Source organism: Typopeltis vanoorti, chromosome 21 (genome assembly GCF_054136105.1).
Source record: "Typopeltis vanoorti isolate ZY-2024b chromosome 21, IOZ_Tvanoo_1.0, whole genome shotgun sequence".
NCBI classification, from domain to species: Eukaryota; Metazoa; Arthropoda; class Arachnida; order Uropygi; family Thelyphonidae; genus Typopeltis; species Typopeltis vanoorti.
In genome coordinates, this window is record NC_143569.1 from 18,392,980 (window position 1) to 18,418,391 (window position 25,412).

The 25,412-nt window shown below is 36.2% G+C and overlaps 1 protein-coding gene across 2 annotated transcripts in view; it reads right to left on the minus strand.

The window, feature by feature from the left end:
- The window catches only part of LOC150094657 (phosphatidylserine synthase-like), a 204,537-nt gene that overhangs the window by 99,474 nt on the left and 79,651 nt on the right, over positions 1-25,412 (minus strand). For both annotated transcript variants that reach the window (XM_090411080.1, XM_090411079.1), the window contains exon 6: positions 10,445-10,596. In XM_090411080.1, coding sequence (XP_090267206.1) covers positions 10,445-10,596 — 152 coding nt within the window. The remainder of the gene's footprint in view (positions 1-10,444; positions 10,597-25,412) is intronic.

The window sequence follows — 25,412 nt, forward strand, 5'->3', positions numbered from 1 at the left end:
AGGACAAAGGGAAACAACTGTGTGGAATATTATGAATAATCTGATGAAATGTGTATTAGATTAATGTCTACTTATAAAAGGAATTATAAGATTGTGTCTAGAGTGAGGATATAAAATTATGTTTCATAGTGTTACATAGTTGTATCAGGAAAGATATATAAGGCTTATTGAGTGACTTAATACTGTTATACTTGATTTAATTCTTAATATTGGATGAAAAACTTTCTTTGTGTAAATAGTATTGTATGTCTTATATTAAATAAATGTTTGCTATTCTTTAACTAAATCCTGTGTCTGTATGGAATTTAATGCACCACCTGTGAAATAATACGGATCTAAACGGGGAACTCATTCAGTGTAAATTTTCAGTCACGATTGCAATTACTTGCGATACTTTGGCGAAGCTCTCTACCAACCTCTTCATTAATATTTCAATTAATCTAAGGGTCCTAAGTGGTGCAGTAAAAAATAAATATTCTTAGGCTTAACGAGAGATTGGTTAGGAAGAATCATCCACATAGGTTTTGGCTCAACCCTCGGGCTATTCCTTTGTGAACCAGAGATATCACATGTCACACATAAGAGATCCCTTTGATATAAATAACTGAAATATATGGAAGAAAGTGACATAACAAATGGTGCAGCCAACAGGATTGTGACGTATTAAATTAATTAGGGAATAATAGTAAATAACAGTAGGCTGATTTAAAATTCCACTCAGAAAAATTTGTCAAAAAAAAAAAAAAAAGGAGGGTTAAATTTTGATAGTGTGTCATCTTTAAATAACAGGTATGTCTATCCCAAGTAGTAGTGCAGGGATAACGAGTTCTTTCAATACATTAACCCACAACAAGTGTTTCCTCAATTCTCAGGGGAGAAAACTGACGATGTCATCACCTTTTTCAATTACATAGAGGAGCTAAGAAGGGCTGGAGGATGGACTGACTTTCAGTTCTGATTCTACTCCATAGCAAGCTATCTGGAAAGGCTAAATCCTATCTGTACTCTTCTCCTATTCTAAGAGGAACTCTGGGGTACTCCAAATTTCGTGAGGTACTATTTTCTGAATTTTCCAAATTGGGAAGTTTAGGACCTAACTTGTGGAAGCTCCAGAGGTGTATTCAAAAGGATAGGGAAAGTGTTTCTGATTTTCAGAATAGGTTGCTAACAGTGGCCAGTACTTTAAGTGTCTCAGGTGAGGAAAGACCTCACCTGGACTGGGCTATCTTCCAGCAATTCAGGCAAGGAGCTAAGAGAAACTGCCTTTAACAAAAGGTTCACTAATTTGGACAAATGTTACAGTGCAGTTAAGGAACGGGAGCAGATGCTTGGAGACATCCGTCCCACTTCTGCTGCCTGTCTTGTAAACTTGGTTGAGCAAGAACGCAGCCCAATAAAGAGCCAAGATAAGAAAAACAAAAACAAAATAGGAAAAGAGGGCAATGATGATGGAACAGTGAATAAGTTGACTGAAATCCTTCCTGAGACTTGTAAGATCAGGGCTATAGTCAAGCAGGAAGTGGAGCTCCTTGAGAAACCTGTTATGGAGCGATTAGACGAAGTTATGAGGAGACTAGAAACAATATCTATGAAGGCCTCAGAACATAAGACCACCGAGACAAATGAAACAAAGAGTTTGATTCACGAGGAAGTCGAAAGGCTACAGAGGCCTCTCCTTGACTGAAACTCACAGCTCTTACCTCCCAAGAATCAGTAGTATTACCATCAGAGCATAGGACGATTAGCAATTTAAGTAATAATATGGGTCATCTGGCTCAAAATTGCTACAGTGGTAGGAGAAGAACCAATGGAGATTATAATGAAGAGCCGAAGTTTTATACATATGTGAACAGAACATGGAAACAGGGGGCAGAAAATGAGAGAATCACCTCATGGAATGATGTTCGAAGGCAGGGTTCATGGTAGACACTGTAAGGCTTTATTGGACACTGGATCCCAAACCTCCATCATTTCTAGGATTATTTAAAATTAATCGGTTTATTTGAAACTATTCCTACCTGAGTTTAGATTATGCGTATGGCATGAGTTCCTGATCTTGTCAAAGACATCTCTGCCACATATCAAACTCATTCTAGGAGATGATTTCTTAAATAAATACAATTTTAGATGTGATTATGCCAGGAAGGAAGTACATATTCTTGGAAGGAGACGATTCTCTAGAGAAGGTCAGAACAGAGTCTCATTCAAGAAAAGGGAATGCGTACAGAAATGAATCTCAGAAACAACTAAATAGGGGTCTGATGAATAAGTCAATCACCATACCTGGGAATAACTATTTAAATATTATGAAGCCTTGTGTGTTAGAGAAAGCAGATCCTCAGGTAAACTTTGGATCTCCAGTTGATGGGTCATCACAGGAAAATTCTGCATAAATATGGAAAGGAGTCAACCAGTGGTGATGAATGTATATTAAAAAAAAAAAAAAAAAGGGGGGGGGGAGAAAGTCCAGAAAGACAAATACACTTTCTGACGGTTTGAGTGATAGTCAGGGATGCACACGTATCTTTTGCAATAGAATCATGTCCTAATAAAAGAAAAGTGAAAGGGAAACCCCTGAGATGAAGAGAGGAACACTTAAAGGGAAAACAATAATTTTAAAATTTATATTTTTACTTAAAAGGGGGGACCTTTGTTATACCCTGATAAGCTTAGAATGTCATGATTCTACTTATCATTGAATAACAGAGTATAAACTATATACAATGCTTACTGAAAATACTTGTTATCTGGGTAATAGTAATGTGCACTTTAAATACCAAGTGTATTAACAAGAAAAAGAAAGGAAGAAATTGTAAAATATCTAAAGGAAAGGTTATGTACTAGTGTAAAAAGAAAAAAAAAAACGTGTTTACTTTAAGAAATGGAAAGAATAATTAAGAAGATATGCTAACGTTGTATCGATAGTAATGCTTAAATTTTGGTCAAATTGTTTTTCATTTTATAAAACAATAAAAAAAAAAGGAAACAATCAAGAAAATTCTATGCTTACGTATACTCAAAGAGAAGAAAGGGGGAAAGCAAACCGTTGTCCCATACTGTCCCGTGTTGGCAAGAGCGAGCAGCAGGAGAATCGGATGCTGTGACGTCAACAAGTATGTTCGTGCCTCGGGTGAACAGCCAAGTTTACGGTAGCAGTCGACAGGAGAGTAGTATAAAAGGGTTGGAATCCCCCTCCCCCCTCGAGGTCTTTTGGTCTTAGTCCTTGTGTTGCTGAGATCCTCGTGGATGTCCCAGGTTTTTTATCTCATGTGGTTGGCCGCGTATCTGGGTGCCGATTCCATCGCTAGCATGCGGAAGGAACAGTTGTCGGCAAAGATTCTGATTCAAAACTTCCACCACATAGTAGCAGGCTATACAGCATGAAGTGCCCGAGAAAGTTCGTACCTGGAGTGCTAAAAAATTACAGTTCCATAAAGAAGATCATGTTGGCATATCGTCGATCAGAGGGAAAGAAAACAAAGCATATAGATAAGTAAAATTTTGTTCTCTGATTTGTGTGTGAAAGCAGAATCTAAGAACTGTAAAAGAATTAATCAGCGAAGAACTCCGAGAATAGTAAAAAATAAGAACTGTAGGAAAGGGATTAATATGATTTAAAGAAAGTATTAAATGAATAGGCACTGTGTGGTTGAAAATTGTTAAACTTGTCCAAGAATATTATAATAGAAATTTGATCTTTGGAGTGAATGCTTGAAGAAAAAAATCATTAATTCTAAATTTAGTAGTGTATAAAGGATAATTTGTATGGAATAACTAAGGTTAATTGAATGGTGCCTGTATGATCCTTTGTACGATTTTCACATAACACGTGTATGAATTAAGAGCTTAATCTCACATAGAATTATTGTAACAAAGAACCCAGAGGCAATTATTATGAGGACTTTAGTACAAAGGGAAACAACTGTGTGGAATATTATGAGTAATCTGATGAATGTGTATTAGATTAATGTCTGCTTATAAAAGGAATTATAAGACTGTGTCTAGAGTGAGGATATAAAATTAGGGATTGTTTAATTAAGGTTCATAGTGTTACATAGTTGTATCAGGAGAGATATATAAGGCTTATTGAAACTTAGTGTGAAATTCATTTGAGTGACTTAATACTGTTAGAGTTGATTTAATTCTTAACCCTTATTGGATGAAAAACTTTCTTTGTGTAAATAGTATTGTATGTCTTATGTTAAATAAATGTTTGCTATTCTTTAACTAAATCCTGTGTCTGTATGGAATTTAATGCACCACCTGTGAAATAATACGGATATAAGCGGGGAACTCATTCAGTGTAAATTTTCAGTCCCGATTGCAATTATTTGCAATACTTTGGTGAAGCTCTCTACCAACCTCTTGATTAATATTTCAATTAATCTAAGGGTCCTAAGTGGCGCAGTATAAAATAAATATTCTTAGGCTTAACGAGAGGTTGGTTAGGAAGAATCATCCACATAGGTTTTGGCTCAACTCTCGGGCTATTCCTTTGTGAACCAGAGATATCACGTGTCACACGAAAGAGATCCCTTTGATATAAATAACTGAAATATATGGAAGAAGGGGACATAACAATGTGCAAATCACAAATTCGTTACCAGGAAGAGGGAGGGGGGGGGTTACTACTTTATAAACAGTATAAAAGTAGAGTATCTTCATAACTCTACTTCACAGTTTCAAATTTCACTAATTCCATCCCTTGTTCCAATAAAATAATAAATGCATCACCGGCATCCTTGATACAGAAGATGAAACTTTTCATTTAGCATTTTTTAGAATGTTGAAAATGAACGTCCATTTAATATCTCCATTTTATTTACTGTTCACTTGTTGACAGTCTCACTTTTCCGGTCTAAGGATTCACCTCTCTAAGATTCCCTTTTTGGAATCCTCTGTTAATATATTTCAACTGTGAAGTTTTCTTAAAAACGTCTTAAAAATTTATTCTTTATCCCAGTATTGAATGCTCTCTCTGTCAGCTGTCAAGTGTGTCAGCACACTTGTTTCACTAAGCAGCAATTGAGAAGCTAGTAATGGCTGATATGTTATCATTGTTGATAAATAGAGAATGCCTTTACAATGAACAACAAATATCACCAAACTTGACAATTGTGAATTACATTAAAGAATATTGAAATTATTAACTATCAGATATCTGGTAAGTACAATAAATCTTATGTATTTTACATTTCATTTTAACATAAACATCAGTTTCTCATAGGACATATCGTAAGTTCTAATTATGCATGTTACGAAACCAAAACTAATAAAATACTGACAATTGTAAAAAGATTCATAATTGTAAATTATAACTATTTGTACATAATGGTACAACATGCTATTTCATTCATGACAGCTGGGCCAGTTAAACAAGGCGCCATTGTTTTCTTTTCGTCAAAGAACCAGGCCAAATGGTGAAAAGTCAGTTTACTGAAACAAATTTCCAATCAAAATCAAGAGAGTTCAAGATTTTCATTATCAGCATAAGAATCATCAACAAAAAAGAAATGCGACCAGAAGGAGCAGTAAGTGCAGCCCTCAGTAAATAAGATTGTGTAAGATGATTGTGGCAAGTCTGGAAGAACAACTTCTCTTCTGTTTCTACACTGACTAGACATCCAATGCTAAATTTCAGGCTTAATCTCATACAATTTATTTGCTAATGCTTCCTGCCATTTGGCAATTAGCTTTGATCTTATAAACTGTCTGTAATCTGCATATGGTACTGTCAAACAGTATGCTAAAAAAAGTATGTGCTGATTTAGCTGCATCTACAGTCCCATTTCCCTTAATTCCAATGTGGCTAGGAATCTGGCACAACCAAACATCAAATTAAGGGTCTTCATTTTGTACAATAGTTGTAAAACCTCAGAAAGCACTGGATGTGGAATTATACACAGGAGAGGAGATAGCCTATAAGGATCTCAAAGAGTCTATAATTATACACTTTTAGTAACAGTAACCAACCCGCACTACTAATGTACAATGATAGGTTTACAACCTTTCATGACTGACACACACAAGGAATAAACTGTTGTTGAAAGTTTTTCCACTTGGTTATACTATAAACTAAAGATACCAAGAAATTATATATTTGGTTTAATTTTTTATCCAAGTGTAAGCAAACCAAGTTTGCACCTGAAGTATTTTCAGGATTACTGGGGCAAACTTGTGGTAAAGGTGGAATTGACTTCATATCACTTACCTTAGTATCCCATAATGCAAAGCATATCTCCTTGCAGACATGTATAATGTTACGCATAATGGCAAGCGTCACTACCCAGACCAGTTTCGACCTTTATTGAGGTCTCATCAGTGGAAGCCAGACCCAGAGGTGATACTAAGGTTGAAGTAATGCAGAAGTCATATTTTTATATACGAGTTGCCAAAAGGTGTCATATCTTATTATTAAAATACTCTGGATTAGAAATAGTTAGTTGTTAGTTATGAAGGCAAGTGATGTGAAGTCATACCACCTTTACCACGAGTTTCCCCAGTCCTGAAAATACTTTGGGTGCAAACTTTGTTTGCTTACACTTGGATAAAGGATTAAACCAAGTATATAATTTTTTAGTGTCTTTAATTTAAAGGAATAAACTGATTTATGTCCAAAATATCTATTTCTTTATTATTATGTAGTAAACAACAACAAAAGTTGTAAAAATTTGTCTTAACATTTTTACTATTAAAGAGAGAGAGAGGAAAGGACTTGTTAAGTTAGTATTATGCTCCTGAACTTAGTTGAAAATGCAACTGGATATGCTGAATCATACCATGGGAAGGATAAATTAAATATTATTTTTTATGGCTGTTTAGCCTATTTTTGTTTAGGAGTGCCCCTTTGGATAAATTAAAGTTTAAAATAATAATGGATAAACAACTACCCCCCCCCCCCAAACATCTACCGTCTTGCAAGAATCATAATTTTCTTCAAATTCTTCTACTGAATTTCCAGAGTTTGGGTCTTCTTTTCCTTTTGTTCATGTTTTCTCCAATAATATAGGTATATCTGAGTGTACAAGTGCAGCTCTGAAAGCTGCTCAACTTTAATAATTCTTTTTGATATTTTTATATATGTTTTTTTTTTCCCCAATCTGATACTAATTCTTATTCTGTTCAAAACTGAATGGTAATCACTTCCTATTCAAGACCTCAATAAAGGTCGAAAACGGTCTGGGTAGTGAACCTTCCCATAATGCATTGCACTATACATGTTTGCAAGGAGATGTGCTTTGCATTAAAGGATACTAAGGCAAGTGATGTGAAGTCATACTACTTTTACCACGAGTTGCCTCAGTCCTGAAAATACTTCACAACTAAATGGTAATCACTTCCTATTCAAGTCCCCCTGTAAACTCTTGTACAATGCTCTTTCTTTCAGGTTTACACAGCGATAATCACTATGTTTAAAAACTTACTTTAATTAAATTAAAATAAAATTTGACGTTTCAACCTTTACATATAGGTCATTTTCAGGAGAACATATATCTATACACTGGATCACAAGCTACACTGAGCTAAGAATAGCTGCTTGGTCAATTGTTGACATAGCCTGACCCCTGGTAGAAAATAAGTAAAAAAATAAAATAAAACAAAACATAATTATCTTAGTAAAACTACATCAGCAGTTACTTGTTTCTTCTAGGCCTGTTACTTAAATTTCTGTTCACTGCTTGAGAGTTACTGTGTTGTTATCCAATTCGATTTCTTTTCTTCTGGTATTCACTATGTGGGTTATTCTTCTTTATCCAAATGTTATGTGGTTCGTAGGAGAGCCATTCACATCCTTGGGATTTTCAGGTCATCAGTTTTGTTGAGATTTGATTGATTAATAATCATTTCACAGGCTTCCTTGACTTTATGTTGATACTATGTTTCTGTTCAACGTAAGGACTTGATGCCTTTCAATCTCTTGGTGGCACATTTCAAGTGAATGGTCAGAAAGACCAGCTTTTCCATGACAAAGGTACTTGATGCATCATGGATGTTCTTTTTTTTGGGATTTGGGACCTTGGTGGACAAGGGAAGAAAGGAAGGATCTTTAGATCTTAGCAGATTTTTATTTTATTTTTCATTTGTAGTTTAAATTTGGCCTTAATGTTATATTTTTACAGAGTATTGCATTTTTAGAAAGGATTTTATGGACTGTTTTTTGTAGTAACCGTTTCTTATAAATGTTTTTTCTTATGATATCAAATTAATTTTTCAGAACCTACTCATCAGAGCAATCGTTAAACTTCTGTTTTTTAGGGTGCTAATAATACTTACTTTCTGTTTAAGGTAGTGGTGATATGAGTCTATGTAAGTATTGGCCTGTATATGTTGGACTATGGTACACTGTGAAGAACAGACAGACTGAGGGAAGACATGTAATAAGTGTATGTAGAAAAAGAAGAGTGTTGTTGTTTTCGATTTCAGTGGTGAAATGAATGCATCACTGCATATTTAGGTAGCTGAGGAAAGAAAGTGTTGAAAGTTTGGCAGATGCTGGGCCAAATGGTGAATATGTCATCAACGTATCTTAGAAAAACTTTTTTGGGTTTCAAGGATGCTGAATCTAGAATGCATTGCCCAAAATGTACCATATAAAAGTTAGCTATAGTGTGTATGTGTGTGTGTGTGTGGGGGGGGGACTTGTGGCTGTATCCTCTTTTTATATGTAGAAACAGTTTTGCCATATGAAATAATCAGACTGAAGGTCATGGGCAGTCGTGTCAAGAGGAAATCTGTTTTCTAAAAGATGAACTATGCCAGTGACTGGGACATTCCTGTAAATGGGAGTAACATCTAAACTGACTAATAAATCACTAATCTTTATTGTCGATTGCAACATTTTTAATTTTGTTTCTGAAGTCTCGTGTGTTCTTTATGTAGGAGGGAGGAACGAACTACTAACTCCCTGGGGATTGCTGTTAGTTTCTTGGCCAAGTGATAATTAGGGCTATCGATTCCTTCAATTATTGGCTGCAGAATACGTTATTTTTTATGTATGTTTGAAAGGCCCTAACTTCTAGGGTAGCATGCATGCCATCAACTTTGTAATTGTTTCTGTCAGCCATGCGGTTAGTAACTTTCTGTTGGGTTACAGTTAACGGATTGGTAAGAGTTTATGTCAGATATCAATTGGTTAATTTTTTTTAGGTAAGCATGGTTGGGGAATGTTAGATGAACTAAGAATACCTCATAGGATAATACATTTAATCAAAATTTGCATCGCTGACAGCCAAAGCATGGTATTAGCTAATGGAATTAGGTCTGAACCTTTTGATATTAAAACAGGATTGAAGCAAGGAGATGCTCTTTTGCCCATCCTTTTTAATTTAGCACTAGAAAAATGCATTCAAGAAATTGTAAAGGATAATATAAACAGAATAGTAATATTAGGATTTGGAGATGATATATGCCTTGATGGAGAAAATACTGAGGACATTAGCACAAGATTTAGAAAACTCAAAACTTCTGCTAAAACACAGTTTACAGACATACTACATGCTGGCCTCATATCCTTAGCTGCTTCAGCTGTAAATCAAAACAACATAACACCAAACCATTTTGAAACATTACCATATCATCCCTTGAAACTGTCTGTCATTTAGCATTTATTTACATGTACTGTATAAGCCCCCCACCCCACTCGCAATCACTAGTATCTGAATATCATCTTACTTACTGTTTCACAATATACCATCTATTTTTGATTTTTCATTTCTGTAATGCATAATTCTGCCAACATGGTAGTATTTCTCTAATTCCTTTGCTACCACCTCTTTTCCTTTGATAATTCTTAGATTCCTATTTTTAATTCTATTAGGTTTGAAGTTATTCCAGTAATTGACCTCCACACCCAGCATTGTCAGATCAGGCAATATTGAGTTCTGCCAGATAGGATTAATTTGGAGGAAAACTGTTAATAAGAAGATGATAATGACCTTCTGCACTGTACTATTATAATATCCTGTGCATCCCCTGAGCAGATGTACAGGATATTATGATAGTACATATCACGTATTTGATGACATTTCTAGTCACCCTGATTCCTTCTGATGAAAACAACAGAGCATTGTTTAACTGGGTAAAGACACCAAAAAGAAGGTTGGATATTTGGTCAGGCCCTGGTCACATTCTCCACATTCTTACAGGATTTGTTGAAGTCTCCTCCCATTTATCTAGCTTTGATCCTTAAAGGATGCAAAATATTTATCAATACCTTATAAATACAGAACATTTAAAGGTATCTGAATTCTTAACTGCTAATATTTCAAATTATCTGTTATTAATAATGTAAGTTACATCATTATTTTTAACAGAAACTATTAAAAAACTTCAGAAAATAAACTAGTAAACTAAGTAAAAATGTACTTGTGATATATTAGTACAGGTAACTAACTATATTATAAAATGAGATAATTCTAGCTCAGTATAGTTTTTAAATAATTACTTAATGCTCTCCCAGTTGTAAACTCTCATTTCTAACTTCTTGCAGATAAGCATACCAACCCAGATTCCTAATCCATTACAGAGTAGTACATCAAGTATAAGAGCATCCCACCAGCATTCTACAAAATTTGGTAAAAGATGAGCAAAGGCAACCTGTTGATTAAAAAAAATTCAAGATTCAGTATTTAGAATCCAAAGTGTGTGAATAAGCAGTATAGTATGGATTGTTATCAAGATCACATGCTCAAAAAATTAATAAACCGCTGTGGATCAGATCTGACATGTAAAATAACTTGCGATAACTGGCTGTCATTTCTTATTAAATCACAAGAGCATTGGAACTTAGAGATTGAATGACAAAATCAAAATAGGCCTGGGAGAAGGAACTTCCTTTCGAGTTTTCAAAATTCGAGTCATCAGAATTCAAAGAGAACTGGCTTACCAGTCCGGAACTTGGGGGGGGGGGCACCATAGGCCAGTCCGGAACTTGGGGGGTTTGGCACCATAGGCATCGGGGGGGGGGAGCCCCCTAGTATATATAATATAAATTAAAAAAAAAAACATAAAAAAAATATACATCCCATCTTAAGACCCTTGCATGTTAGGCTCAATGGCCTGTCATGGCCAAGTAACATGGTTTCTTGAAAACCTAATTAATGCTTGTATAATATATTATGGTTGTCAATTGAAGTGTTTTTAGGCAGTTTGCCTGCTTTGTGAGATGAAAAACCCAGAGTTTCCAGGAGGAAAACCTATCATCTCCATATGAGACTATCTAACTCACCTTCAGCTGAAAAGAAAAAGACCTAATAAAGGTTCTTTGTGTTCTAGATGGAATTTGAATCCAGGTCTTTCTAACCACAGGGCATTGTCAAAACTGGCTGAGCTATGATGGTTTTCTATCTTTCCTCCTCCACACAGAGATCTGACACAAAGAACTACATCTCTTACTTTCTTAGTCTGCATTTTTACTCAAGACCACAATTTGCAATTTGGCTGTATTTCCATTCATTTTCAGTAGCAAATAACACGTTGTGTTATTTGTTACTGAAAAACAAATTCTTCTAAATCTCTTTAGCAGAAATTAGCTAGCAAAATCTACTTATGCCGTCATACTACATGCCCGATTCATTCAGATTTAGATGCAAAGGCAAAATATTGGTGTTGTCTCTTCAATCTTTTCAATATAATTACCATTTGGAAATGCAGCATCCACATTAACCATATTCATGGTGATAAGATCTCCAGACAAAATAATAAAATGATACATCTGGGTACTGCACTGAGCACAGATTTAATGATTAATAATTAATAATGATTTAACTGCTCAGTGCAGTTAAATCATTATTTCATTCAGATGGCACTGAATGGGTTAAAGCAGTTCAAGAAAAAAAAAAATCACACAAAGTTTTTGGATCGAAAAGAATAACATAAAGGTGACAAAACTGTTTTGGAGGCCTACTAAATATCATATTTAAATAAAGTAACACAAAAGGAAGATAAAAGATGAGATATGTAAATTGAAGATAAGGATGTTGGGAGTTTATTTTTCACTTGGTTAGACAATAATAAGTTTAGTTTAATCCTTTATCCAAGTGTGAGCAAACAAAGTTTGCGCCTGAAAGTATCTTCAGGACTGGGGTAAAGTAGTACAACACCAGGCAACTTGTTGCAAAGGTGGAGAAAGTTCTCATCACTCCTATCTCGTATCTCCCATAATGCAACGCACATCTCCTTGCGGATATGTGTAATACTATGCATTAAGGCAAGGGTCACTACCCATACCGGTTTCAACCTTTATTGAGGTCTCGTTAGTGGGAACCAGGCCCAGTAGTGGAGACACCAAGGCAGAAGCAATGAGAGGTCATCCCAACCTATAGGAGTTGCCAAAGGGTGTACAACCTTATTATTAAATTACTCCAGATTCAGAGAAAGATGTTGAGAATTTATTTTTGTACTACCTTATTTTATTTTATTGTTGTACTACCTTATCCCAGTCCTGAAGATACTTTCAGGCGCAAACTTTGTTTGCTCACACTTGGATAAAGGATTAAACTAAACTTATTATGAAGATAAGGATATTCTATGAACAGAGGTAGCAAGAGCCATCAGAAACTTTAGATATGAAGAAAGCAGAGATGAGGATAATCAATCTGAAATCATTAAATATCAAAACACAAAAATATTACAATTCTACTAAACAGAAAATAAAAATTTTCATTTTATAGATCAGTATAATGATTAATTTGCTGACTAACCCTCCGAATTATACATGCACCTACTGAGGACATAACTGAGATTATGTGAGAATAATAAGAAAGGCATTAAAGTATGGAGTAAAAAGCAAAAAAAGAAAAAAAGAAGTTAATAGGTAAAATATTTCAGCACAATTTTTAGTGAACATGCAATTTAAATGTGTTATCTAAATAGAATAAGCAAAATCGTATGGTGGATTGGCCAAATCATTAAACTAGCAGTATATAAGATAGTGTTTAAGTTATGGAGCTAAGAGTGGAATAGAAATAAACCTCCTGATATAAATCAGAGACCACAGATATGAGAGTTCTAAAACATATTAAAATGAACAGATGGCAACAATGGCAGAATCATGAAAAATAAAGATATCAGGAAGGAATCTGACATCTTTAACATGCAAGAATATGTGAACAGAACTAATCTAAGGAAGTATGGTCCTTAAACAGAATGAGAGTAGAAAAAATCAGCAAAACATGTATGATGCCAAGATTCAAGGATAGAAATCCAGAGGAAGACTAGGATTTAAGTGTATTGATGCAGTAAATAATGTCCTACAAGAGTGAAATGTAAGATCTGATATTACTGGATATCTGACAATTAATTTGGAAGAAAACAGTTGGTTTTCTTCCAGCAATAATGTAAATTTAATTTTCTCTTCTTATGTGAATCCCACCTACAACAGGCTGTTGGCCTATTGTACATAGCATTAGCTCAGTGGGTGGGATAAATGCAGTTCAATTTAGAATCAAAGCTAAATATCTTAGAAGAGACCTTCACATAGCCTTTTAAGAAATGTGGAGAACTAACTAGACTTCTGTCTTAATGTCCAATCCTCACTTTTTCATGGTACATTCCATTAGCAGGTAGAATGTCACCGAGCATGGTTATTTATCTGATAAACAGGTGGAAATATATGCTGTGGATTCAGACTTTATTATTATTATTATTATTCCTGATACCTCCAAGGAGTCCGAAGACTCATCGTGGGAGGACATCTACAACTGTCTCTGCACCTAACCTCTACTACGAATCATCTCTATCAACGCCATCTGCCGCCCACCTCCAACACCACCACAACTAGTAATTTTTGTCTGTAAATTGCGTGTGTTCTGAAGGGCCGATTTGTATGTATGCGGGATGAAAAACCTGAGTTTCCAGGAGAAAAAACCCTGCTACCTCCGTATGAGATCGGCTAACTCACCTTCGATTGAAATCGACCAGATAAAGATTCCTCCCGTCGCGACGAGAATCGAACTTGGGCCTATTCCAATCGAAGGGCGCAATGTACCGTCGTTCTTCCAATTGCGCTACGGAGGCGCTTAAGACTTTGAATGTATTTGGGGAGAGTAATGAGAAAGTTGCCAGATAAAGAAAAAAGTCATGTAGATAACAAGTTACCTATGCATAAATGTCAGATGCATCAGGGCAAAAGGGGCTGAGTTTTGCTTTGGAAAATATATTGCTACCTAAGATTGTTGGCATTAGAGAAACTTGGTTACCAGAGTTAGATGTGGTAACTGGTAAAGGGTACAGTATTTCTAGGAGGGATAGAAAGATAGGACATTAGAGGAGAGGGTATTACTAATGATATCTGATGATTTGACTCCAGTTAAATAATAGCCACATAAAAGCAATAATAGCCACACCCTGGATGAGATGATTGTGATGGTAGGAACGAATGACTTGAGTGGTAATGTAAGTCGGGCAGCGAGAGATATGAGATTTTTGCTCGAGACTGTATGGAAGAAGACAGAGAGAGGAAAAATAGTGTGCGTGTTGCCTAGGTATGATAATGATGAGCTCAGCAGAAGAGCGGTGATATTGAATGGCATAATAGCGAGAATGTGTGACAAGAGAGGATTGGTATATGTGGATGCTTGGAGTGCGTTTGAGGAAAGAGAGGAATTGTATGTGAGAGATCATTTACATTTGAATGAGGAAGGACGTAGGCATCTGGAGAGATTGCTGTTCTGAACGAGTCAGTGTGTCCCAGGGAGGATGATAGCAGGGGTGGCCTCTTGTGGGAATGGATACTTGGGAGAAGGGAGACAATGTCAGGTAACACTGAGCCCAGTGGAGTCTAGGAGGGATAATACTGGGTATAGAAACAATGGCATTTATATGCTTTATACTAATGCCAGGAGTATCCGGAATAAGGGAGAGGAATTGGTGGCGCAGATAGCATCAGCCTGGCCAAAAATTATTGCGATCACTGAGATGTGGTTGACAGAAGGGGATATAACAACAGGAATAGAAGTCGCTGGGTATAGCATTTTTTGTCAGGATAGGAGGGTGGGGTACTGCTTATGATAAGTGATGACCTATGTCCTCTAAGAGTGGAGAATTTGGAAGGAAGTGAGACAAATGATTTTGAGAGCATATGGTGTGAGGTAGAGGTAGGCAAGACAGGATATTTAGTGGGGTGTTGCTACAGACCCAGGAGCACAGAGGATGGGGACCAGGAGATGTTTAGACAGCTAAGTTTGGCAAGTGCAAGAAGAATGATTGTTATGGGAGATTTTAACTTCAGTAGTATATATTGGAGAGAGGAAGATGCATGTAGCAATAGGGGAATGGAATTTCTACAATTCTTGAGGGACAAATGTCTTAGGCAACATGTAACAGAGGGAACAAGAGGTTCAAAAGTTTTGGATTTGGTTATAGCATCAGAAGAGTTGATAATAACTGAGTTGATGTCTCTCCCACCAGTTGGAGAGAGTGACCATATGGTGTTGACTCGGAAAATGAATAGACATGCAGGAGTATCAAAGAGACGGGAACTTATGTGGAATTATAAGGCAGGTGATTATAATAGTCTTAGACGTCAACTTCGGGAAGTTTCATGGAGGGAGGAATTGGAAGGCCGGGATATCACCAGTGCTTGGGAAATTGTGAAAGAATATTTGTTATCAGCAATGGTAAGTTGTATACCACGAGTGAAGAAGAGGATGCAATTTGGAGTAAAGTGAATGACAAACAATATTAAACAGGAATTGCATGCGAAAAAGAGGCTATGGAAGAGATATAAGGAGACAGGTGAAGAGATGCATGAGGAATATAAGACACAGGCCAGAAGAGTGATTAGTGTGGTAAGGAAAGCGAAACTGGAATATGAGAGGAGATTGGCCCTAAGATCCAAAGAAAATCCTAGGGAATTTTTTAGCTATGTGGCCAGTAGGAGGAGAAATGACTGTCTATCTATCCCAATGGCTTTAACAGGTCTTTAAGGCCCACAACCTTACAAGCATGCTTGGATTTCGTAACCAAAATACGAGGATAGAATGGTCACTCCTATGCCTCAAGGTATTCTTGGCTGTATCCCTGTGTGTTCATGCGGCCGGTTTGCCTGCTTGCGGGATGAAAAACACCAGATAAACTGGCGGAAAAAACTCTACTGCCCGCGCCCAAGACCGGCTAACTTGGCTATGGCTGAGGAAGATCCTTCAGCTCCTCATGTCTCCGACGGGAATCGAACCTAGGACACTCCTTCCCCAGGCATATGGTTGTGAAGCGCAAAGCCACTAAGCTAACCGCGCGGACACTGAAATGACTGTGGAAGAATGATATTGTGGGATAAAAATGGGAATAGAGTGACTGATGCAGAGGACATAGTGGAATTGTGCAATGAACACTTTATTGGAGTATTTCATCCTAGAGGAGTCAGTTTTAATGCTAGAGGGATAGGACTGGTTCGAGGTCTGGAGGTACAGGAGGAGAGTGTGTTTCAGATACTGAGTACTCTGGATGTCAGTAAAGCTGTGGGACTGGATGGTATTTCACCACGAGTTTTGAGAGAATGTGCTAGGAAATTGACAGTGCCTTTAACGTGGCTTTTCAATGAAAGTCTGGCTTTGGCAAAGGTGCCCAGGGAATGGAAGGAAGGTAAGATAGTGCCATTACATAAGGGTGGTAACAGACTGGAAGTGTCTAATTATAGGCCAGTTTGTGTGTCATCAGTAGTTGTTAAGATCTTGGAGAAAGCAGTGAGGGACCGTATACAGCATCGGACAGATGAGAGTAATGTTATCTGTGAGAATCAACATGGATTTGTGAAAGGATGCTCTTGTTTTAGCAATATGCTAGCCTTTTATAATAAAGTTACAAGAACATTAGATGAGGGAAAGGCATATACTGCAATTTTCTTAGATTGGCGAAGGCATTTGACAGGGTGCCACATGATAAGCTGATATTTAAGTTGCAGCACATGGGTCTGGATGTCAGATAGGTATCAGAGAGTTGTGTATGGTGGAGCAGTTTCCAGGAGGCAGAGGGTTACAAGTGGGGTCCCACAGGGCTCAGTACTAGGACCTATATTGTTTAACCTTTATATCAATGACATAGCCAGTGGATTGCAGGGGGATATTCAGTTGTTTGCAGATGATGCAAAGCTGGGAAGGATTATTAGTAATAGTGCAGATGTGGTAGCCCTGCAAGATGATTTAAATAAGCTAGATAGATGGGCAAATGAATGGGGGGAGTGTCGGTTTAATGCAGCAAAATGTAAGGTCTTGAGGTTTGGGAAACATCGATGGGATGCTGCATACTCTATGGGAGGAGTTATACTGGAGGAAGTAGGGGAGACAAGAGATCTGGGGTTGATGATTGATAGAAACCTGAAGTTTAGGGGACATATTGCAAAGGTGGTGAAGGTAACACAGAGGATTGCTGCTATTATGAGAAGGACACTGACCTGCAGAGATAAGAGGGTTATCATTCCGTTGTATAAGTCTCTGATCAGACCACACTTGGACTATTGTTCTCAGATTTGGTCCCCAGGATTTGAAGGAGATAAATTAACTGTGGAAAGGATACAAAGACGGATGACAAAGATGGTTTCAGGACTGTACAAGGATAGTTATGAAGATCGGCTGAGAGAATGTGGACTGCAGAGTTTGGTGGATAGAAGAAGAGGTGATATGATTGAGACTTTTAAACTGTTGAGAGGTGGTTACAGGGTTGACACTGGGGAGTTCTTTCACTTGGTTGATCAGCGGGAAGGAGTGATGACAAGAGGCCATCCCTGGAAGTTATGAAAGGAAATGGTAAGCAAGAGGGTAAGGAGTGGTTTCTTTGTGTGGAGGGTGGTTGAGCCGTGGAATGCATTGCCTGATGGAGTGGTGGGAGCGAGAACGGTCAGTGAGTTTAAAGAGTGGTATGATAGACTTTGTGTTTCTTAGGGGGGGGGGACCTCCCCTCGATGAGTCTTCACAGACTTTATGTCTTAGGAAGGACCTCCCTCGGTGAATCTTTTGACTCCTTGGAGGCCTGAATAATAATAATAAAATAATAATAATAACCCCATGTAGCAGTAAGTTTGAGAATATCTAGTATAAAGTAGAGGAAAACAAGATGAAATAAATGGTGGGATGTTGCTACAAACCTGGTGGTTAGGTTGCTAGGAATGATGAAATGCGCCACCAAAAAAAAACAAATAATAAAAATAAAAAACCAGAGGAAGACTAAGATCTAGGTGGACTGATAAGGAGAAAGGTGCCTTAGAAGAGAGAAATATAAGATCTGATAATACTGGAGTAATGAAAGATAGCAGATATTTGGAAAGAGTTGTCAAATAAGAAGTAATACTCATGTATTTTCTATTATGTAGTACTGGCAGAATATTCTGTACACCCCTGAGAGTAAATGTCAGGAATTCAATGATGATGAACTATGAAAACAGACAGGAGAATGGATTTGCAATCTTTGCTACATGGCCCCTAACCTTCACCTTCCTATCTACTAACACTCCAAGATCTCTCTAGCCTGATTAGTTTCTTCTTGCATAATCCCACCAATATAATATGACATTGGATATCAAATCACACCAAAATACATGATTTTACATTTACTAACACTGAACTCGCATCCATTTTCAGCATATTCAAATCCTTCTGCAAGCATATCATCAAATAGTTGTATATTGCCTGTCAAATCCTTTCCAATATCATCAATGTGGAGATTGAATAACAGTGGACCAAGGACTAATCCTTGAGGTACACCACTAGTTATCTTAAATGTTGCAGACTCACATTTCCCATATACCAATTTTTGGTATTTGTCAGTTAGCTATCCTCTTAACCACGCTAATGTTTCAAAATCCAAATCCATATTCTCCAATTTATGCCAGTCTTCCATGCTGTATTCTGTCAAAAGCTTAGCGAAATCCAAAAGTATCATGGTGTATCCATTCCTCTTGTCTAGTTCAATGGTAACATTATGATATATAGAATGTGAGCAAGTTACTAAAACATGACTTCCCATAGTAAAACCATGTTGTTCACTGCAAAGTAGAGATTCACTGTCAATGCATTTCTGAATGCGAACCCTAACCAATTTTTCCAAAATCTTCAACACCACCACCACTGAGATACTGATTGGTCGATAGTTGGATACATCCATCTTTGCACCACCCCATGCAATGGGATTACCATACATTCTTTCCATTCCTGCAAAATCTTGCCTGTTCTGAGACTCAAATTATATAGCCTGCTCAAAGGAATAGCCAGTTCAGCTAAACACTCTTTTATAACCTGTGCTGATTTTCCCATTAGTCCCTATTGCTGAATTTTTATTCAGTTTGTGCAACCGCACTAATACCTCCTCTTCATACAGCTGAGTTTCTTCAGAAGAGGTCAATTTCCATACACCAGGTTGATAGTTTTTAGCAAAATGGGTACTCATTAAATGAACAATCTCCTCTGCATCTGTCACCTCACACCATTTAGAAGAGTTATTCTTTCATATTTATTCTTTTTTTTCTCTTTCTTGCAGCATATTGATAGAATTCGTGTGGGTTAACTTTAGCTTGAGGAGCCAGTTCTTTTTCATACTCAGACTTAGATTTCTGTACAATAGTTGTGACTCTTCTGGTCTGCTACTTATAATTTTCATAATGGACATCATCCTTCTGCAGCCGGTATTCCTTCCACATAATCCACTTCTTATGAATCTCTTGCTTAATAAGATTACACATCCATTTGACTCCAACCCTATTTATTTTTCAAACTCTCGAGACATTCTGGTATTGTGTGATTTAAGTATTTTTGAAAGGCTTCCCTTCCCATGCACTGTCGATATTCTTCCCATCCAGTAACCAATACTATTCTGCTGAACTCAGTATACACCTTAGTTGATCATAATTTCCTGCTTTATAGTTCAGTATGTAACCTTTTCTGAATGGAACATTCATAAACTTAGTTACTTCCCCAAGTGAGTACAGCATGATCACTGTCACCAACCAGAGGCAAAATAGTTACGTCTTTAATTGAAACACCCTCTGACACTATAATCAAATCTAACACTCTTTGACCTTCAGTTCCTTCTGTTACATGCTGCTTCAGGAAATTGTGCTACAACAGCTAAATAAATTTAGTTTAATTCTTCTTGCATTTTACCCAATCAATATTTGAATAATTAAAGTCTCCCATTATGATTAATCCTTTCGTGCCCATCGTCTCTATTTGGTAGTGCATTTATTCATCACCAGCAACCAATCCACCAGGTCTGTAAACATCCCACTACACAATTGATCTTGTTAAATTCCACCTCACACCAGATTGCTTCAAATTCACTGCCACGTGAAATACTGTTAGTAGTACTACATTCATAGGTCTCAACTCTAACTGGATTCAAGTCGTTTGATATCATTAGCAGCAAGCCCCTTCCTCTCCTATCCTTTCTAAAAATACTGTACCCTTTACACTCGATACCAATTAGTATGTCAGATTCTGATATAACCAGTTCCCACTAATGCATACAATCTAAGGTCCCAACATGTTGACCAAGACAACAAACTACCCTTTGTTTCTGATGCTCCTAGCATTCGTATAGACATAATAAGTTACCTGCATGTTCTTTTGTATCCTCTTGTAATAAGTCTGCATAACAAAGTTGGACAACTTGCAGATCTGTAGTGCCTTATAAATGCAGACATCTCTGCCAATGTTTGATGGGTGTGAACTGGACGAACACGAAGTCGAATTTGTTCTCTCCTTGTATTTATTTTCATAATAATACCCATTCCTGTCATTAACATAATTACCTAACATTTTTACTCTTACACTCATTTTCATCATTCCTCCCATTATAAGTTACTTTCCCTGACTCTCCATGTTAGGTCTCATACCAATTATTAGTTTTTTCAAGACTCCTGATACCAAACACATTCAGGTGTAGGCTATCTCTCTTATACAAATCTAATCTTCCCTCAAACTCACTCCATACATCCAAAAATTTGCATCCATTCCTTCTATATGCATTGAACTGTTTGATATCATAACCCTTCTTAATTCATTTTTTATCATATTGAGGTAATAGTAAAATATATTTACTATTTTCACTTGCTCACTCTCCGTTTTCACCTCCTCTAACAACCCTTTCATGTCCTCTCTCATAATGAACTTATCACTAGTTAAGTCATTAGTGCCTGCTACAATTACAATCTTGTTTACTTTTCTTTTCTGTTTTAGAACTGAATGTACTATATTTTTCATTTTAGCTGCCAGAAATCTTGACATTATAACCTGATTATCAACAGCATGTTTTATGATAGAGTCGCCATATCAAATAACATCCTTTTTTATAAACAACATTACTTACCTGATTTTTGCTTGCTGACTTATCTGATTCCATGCTTTGTTTTTCTTATTTTGCTACTTAATTTTCTTTTCCTCCCTACGTTCACTCAAATGGCTCTCGACTTTGTAATTCCCATGTCATCTCTCTGATAATCTGCTTTATGAATCTTTTGCTTAATTGGGCGGTAGATGATTTTCATGAGGTTACTATGTTTATTAGAGGCATAAAATAGTTTGGAAAAAAAAAATTCTTTGTATGGAATCTAGAGAACCATAGTGTTAATATCCTATGGATTATACTTATATATGTGGATTATATATGATTCTATTATACTGCACCACTCTATCCTTAGATAAGTCTATATGAAACAGTACGATCAATTCAAAGTTAGTTAGCAGTCCTTTCATTCAATCAGGCCGAAGTATTTATTTTCCTTCTGTGATTCCCGCTAGATTCGAATTTTTGTGAATGGTGCAGTAATAAGAAATTCAGGCAAATACAATAATTAGATTAACCAATGAAACATTTAATATAGGTCATATAACACATACATAAATTTTACTTCTAATTTCTATATACTAGAAACAAGTCAACATTAAGTTTAGATAATCTCAATAGCACAATCTTCCAAGTCTTCACATGTACTTTCTCAGCTTCTGGGTTACAAAGTTTCTACACTTAAATTAATATAATGGAACATCCAATCTAGTCAGTTTTCACTCAATTCTCAGTCATGCTATAAGTTCAAAATATTACAAGCACTAATAGCTGAAAATATCTTTCAAACAATTCTTATCTCCAACTCTCATTCACAAAGAGTTTCCACAATTGAAGTAGCATTAAGCATAGCGTAATTAACACACAATTCTTCAAGCATAGAAATAACACACTATGATAAACCTTACCAGAAATAGTTCCTAATACATCAATTATGTTGTGAGCAAACCTTTGGAACTTATTTATCTTTCTTAATAAAAACACATCTACAAGACTTATCCACGGTTATACTTAAAACACTATCAAACACACTTCAGAATTCTAGACTTCAATTACAGGGTACTCTTCAACTATCGTCGTTACTACTCATAAACTAATTAAACACCGTGAGGTTCTTTTTAGGGCAAATCGGAAATAAGCCACAATTCTAGAATAGCCGGGTTCATTCAGAATTCTTCCTTAAACATCCAGCTTTTTATTTTATCCAATTGTAGTATTAATTTCCTTTTCATTATTACTGCTGATTATACTTTCAGCTAACTATAAAGCTCGTTTCGTCCTTGCTCACTTATAAAAAATTATCCACTCAACTTCTACCCTTAAGAACCTTTTATTTACTTCTACTTCTCTAGTTTATCTCCTTGCTACCTTTTAGTTCCAAAATTCCGTTCCGACTCCCCTACTACGTATATATTTTCTCTTCTTATTTAGCCCACGCTCTCCTCCACTCGCGCTCGTTTATTTCACACGTCTCTATGACAACTGATAAACGTAAACATTCTCGCGAATGTTACATTAGGCTATACAACTACATTGAGTTATTACATAGCATTAAGCTTTCACAAAACAGGAATAATTAGAATATTTGCTTTTCAATAAATGCATAGTTAAATTACAAATATAAGTTCTTACAATACTGACATAACAATAAATAAAATAGCTTAATAATATTTAATACAGAACCTCTTTATCATTAACACTTTCTTTTGATTAAATAATTAAAAACTTGATATAATTAAGGCAGTTATATGATATCAATTATAATTTATGTTATTTACATTAAATAATATTTACAAATATAGTTCTTGTGACGGAAAATCATGTTGGATTCTGAATCAAATAACATTTATTCTAATTTCTACATAATCAGAATCCAACAATATCCTATGGATTTACAGCCTTTTATTGGTAGGATTCATTTAAAAAATAAAATATGTCAACTGTTCTGGCACAATGGATTGACTGAACCATCCATCTGTTCACTGGACACTAACAAATGCTGTATGGTCACTCAGATGCTCGATGATGTGCTACACAAGTCCTCACTATGTGGTCTTGTTGCATGCTTTTCTGGAGCTTCAATTTTCTGAAAATCAGTCATTCCAGACACACCATCAATCCATGTCTTTGATTGCCTACCCCTTCCTCTTTTTCCAGGAACTTTGCCTTCTATTACTGTTTTCTGAAGTCCTCCTTCCATTCTTTCAATATGTCCAAAGTATTTCAACTTTCTTCTGTCAATATCTTTCAGGAGCGTTAAAGTTTTATTGATCCTTTCTAGCGCCCGTCCATTTGTCTGTCTTTCAGTAAATGATATCCTCAACAGCCTTCTTCTTTTGATTAGACCTGTGGTCCTTTATCCCTTTATATTAAAGATGCCAAGAAATTATATACTTGGTTTTAATCCTTTACCCAAGGAAGCAAAACATTGTTTTCTTCCTTGGGTAAAAGATTAAAACGAAGTATATAATTTCTTGGCATTTTTAATGTATAGCAGAACCGAAGTAAAAAAAAAACTTTCAACACCTTCATTCCTGTGTTGGATTTGCAACAAAACTGCACTGCTAGATTACAGAACATTATTGAGAACTCTTGGTTCATCCATTGTCATCTACTGACTACTAAAATTGTTCGGTACGTTTTTTTTTTTTTTTTGGGGGGGGGGGAGGATATGTCTTGAGATACTTGTTTGTTGTAGTACACTGCTAGGTGATAAGACTATAATGGATTTGAGATTTTATTGAGCCTTTGGCTCGCCCAGTTTGGGCTTCTGGCAGAAAGTTTAAAAAGTTTACCTGCTCAGTATAGTTTTGGGATGAGTGTCTCACAGGATTTTGCCCACTGTAGTGTACCACTTGCTGGATTAATGGGTTAGGTGGATGGCAGCATTTACAAAGAATTTTGCAGCCATTTCAAGTAGGATAGTTTGGATCTCAGGTATACTGGCTTCTCAGTGAAGCTGTGTGTTTCTTACAAGCCATGGGGCACTGATTGCTATTCATAAACATTTATTTTGGATTATTTTTAGTTTGCAAAAGTTTGAATCTGCTGTGTGATTCCACATGGGTGAGCCAAACATCAGAACTGGTCTGATAAGCATTTTGTATAGGAGTAGTTTAAGTTGCATACTTAACCAACGTAAAATTTGATATCCTTGCTATTTGTGAAACCTGAAGAAGCTCTGAATTAACAGCAAAATGGAAAAATGGCAACTAAATTTTCCTGGGAGCTGCAGATAACTCAACAAGGGCTGGAGGAGTTGGCTTCATCATAAACAAAAAGCTAACTAAAAACATTATTTCTTGCACAATTCATTCTTAACGACTAGGAACACTAAAATTAAAAATAGGAAAATCAGTAACAATAAAAATAATAGTAGTCTATGCACCTACTTCAATAGCTGACAAAGAAGAAATAGAAAAATTCTAGGAATACCTATGAGAAACATTACAGAAAAAAACAACATATACTATAGTGTGTGGGGATTTCAATGCAAAGATTGGTACAGAATCTATTGAAGAAAAAACCTTGGACTGTGGGGGATAGAAATGAATGAGGTGAACTCCTGGCAGAATTTATTGAAGCAGAAAGGCTTTACATTATGAATAGTTTCTTTAAAAATAGAAATGGAAAAGATGGACTTGGCAATCCCCAAATGGAGAGACAAGAAATGAAATCGATCACAACCTAACAAATTGCAAAAGAATAATAAAAAATGTTGAAGTCACTGGAAAAACTTACTGCAATATTCATTCAGACCATTGCCCTATAATAGCAACCCTCAAAATACATAAAAAAATGAACGCATAAGAGCACAGTCTAACCATAAAAAAACGCTCAAAACAGATAAATCCAGAAGAATTTAGAAAAAGTGTGGAAGAAACCGATTGGAAATTAAAAAATGACATCGACGAAGATTTAAGGAACTTTAATAATCATTTATTGAACTGCAAAGAAAGAACCGCCTATGAACTTCTTCCAGGGATCGCCTATCAGCAAGAACGATAGAACTATTGAAGAAAAGAAGAGTACTTTTCTTCAATACAGGAGATACAAGAAAAGACCGTTTAGAATATAAAATTATCTGTAAACAACTGAGGCAGAACAAAGATGACTATAATATATATAGAATGACAAAACTG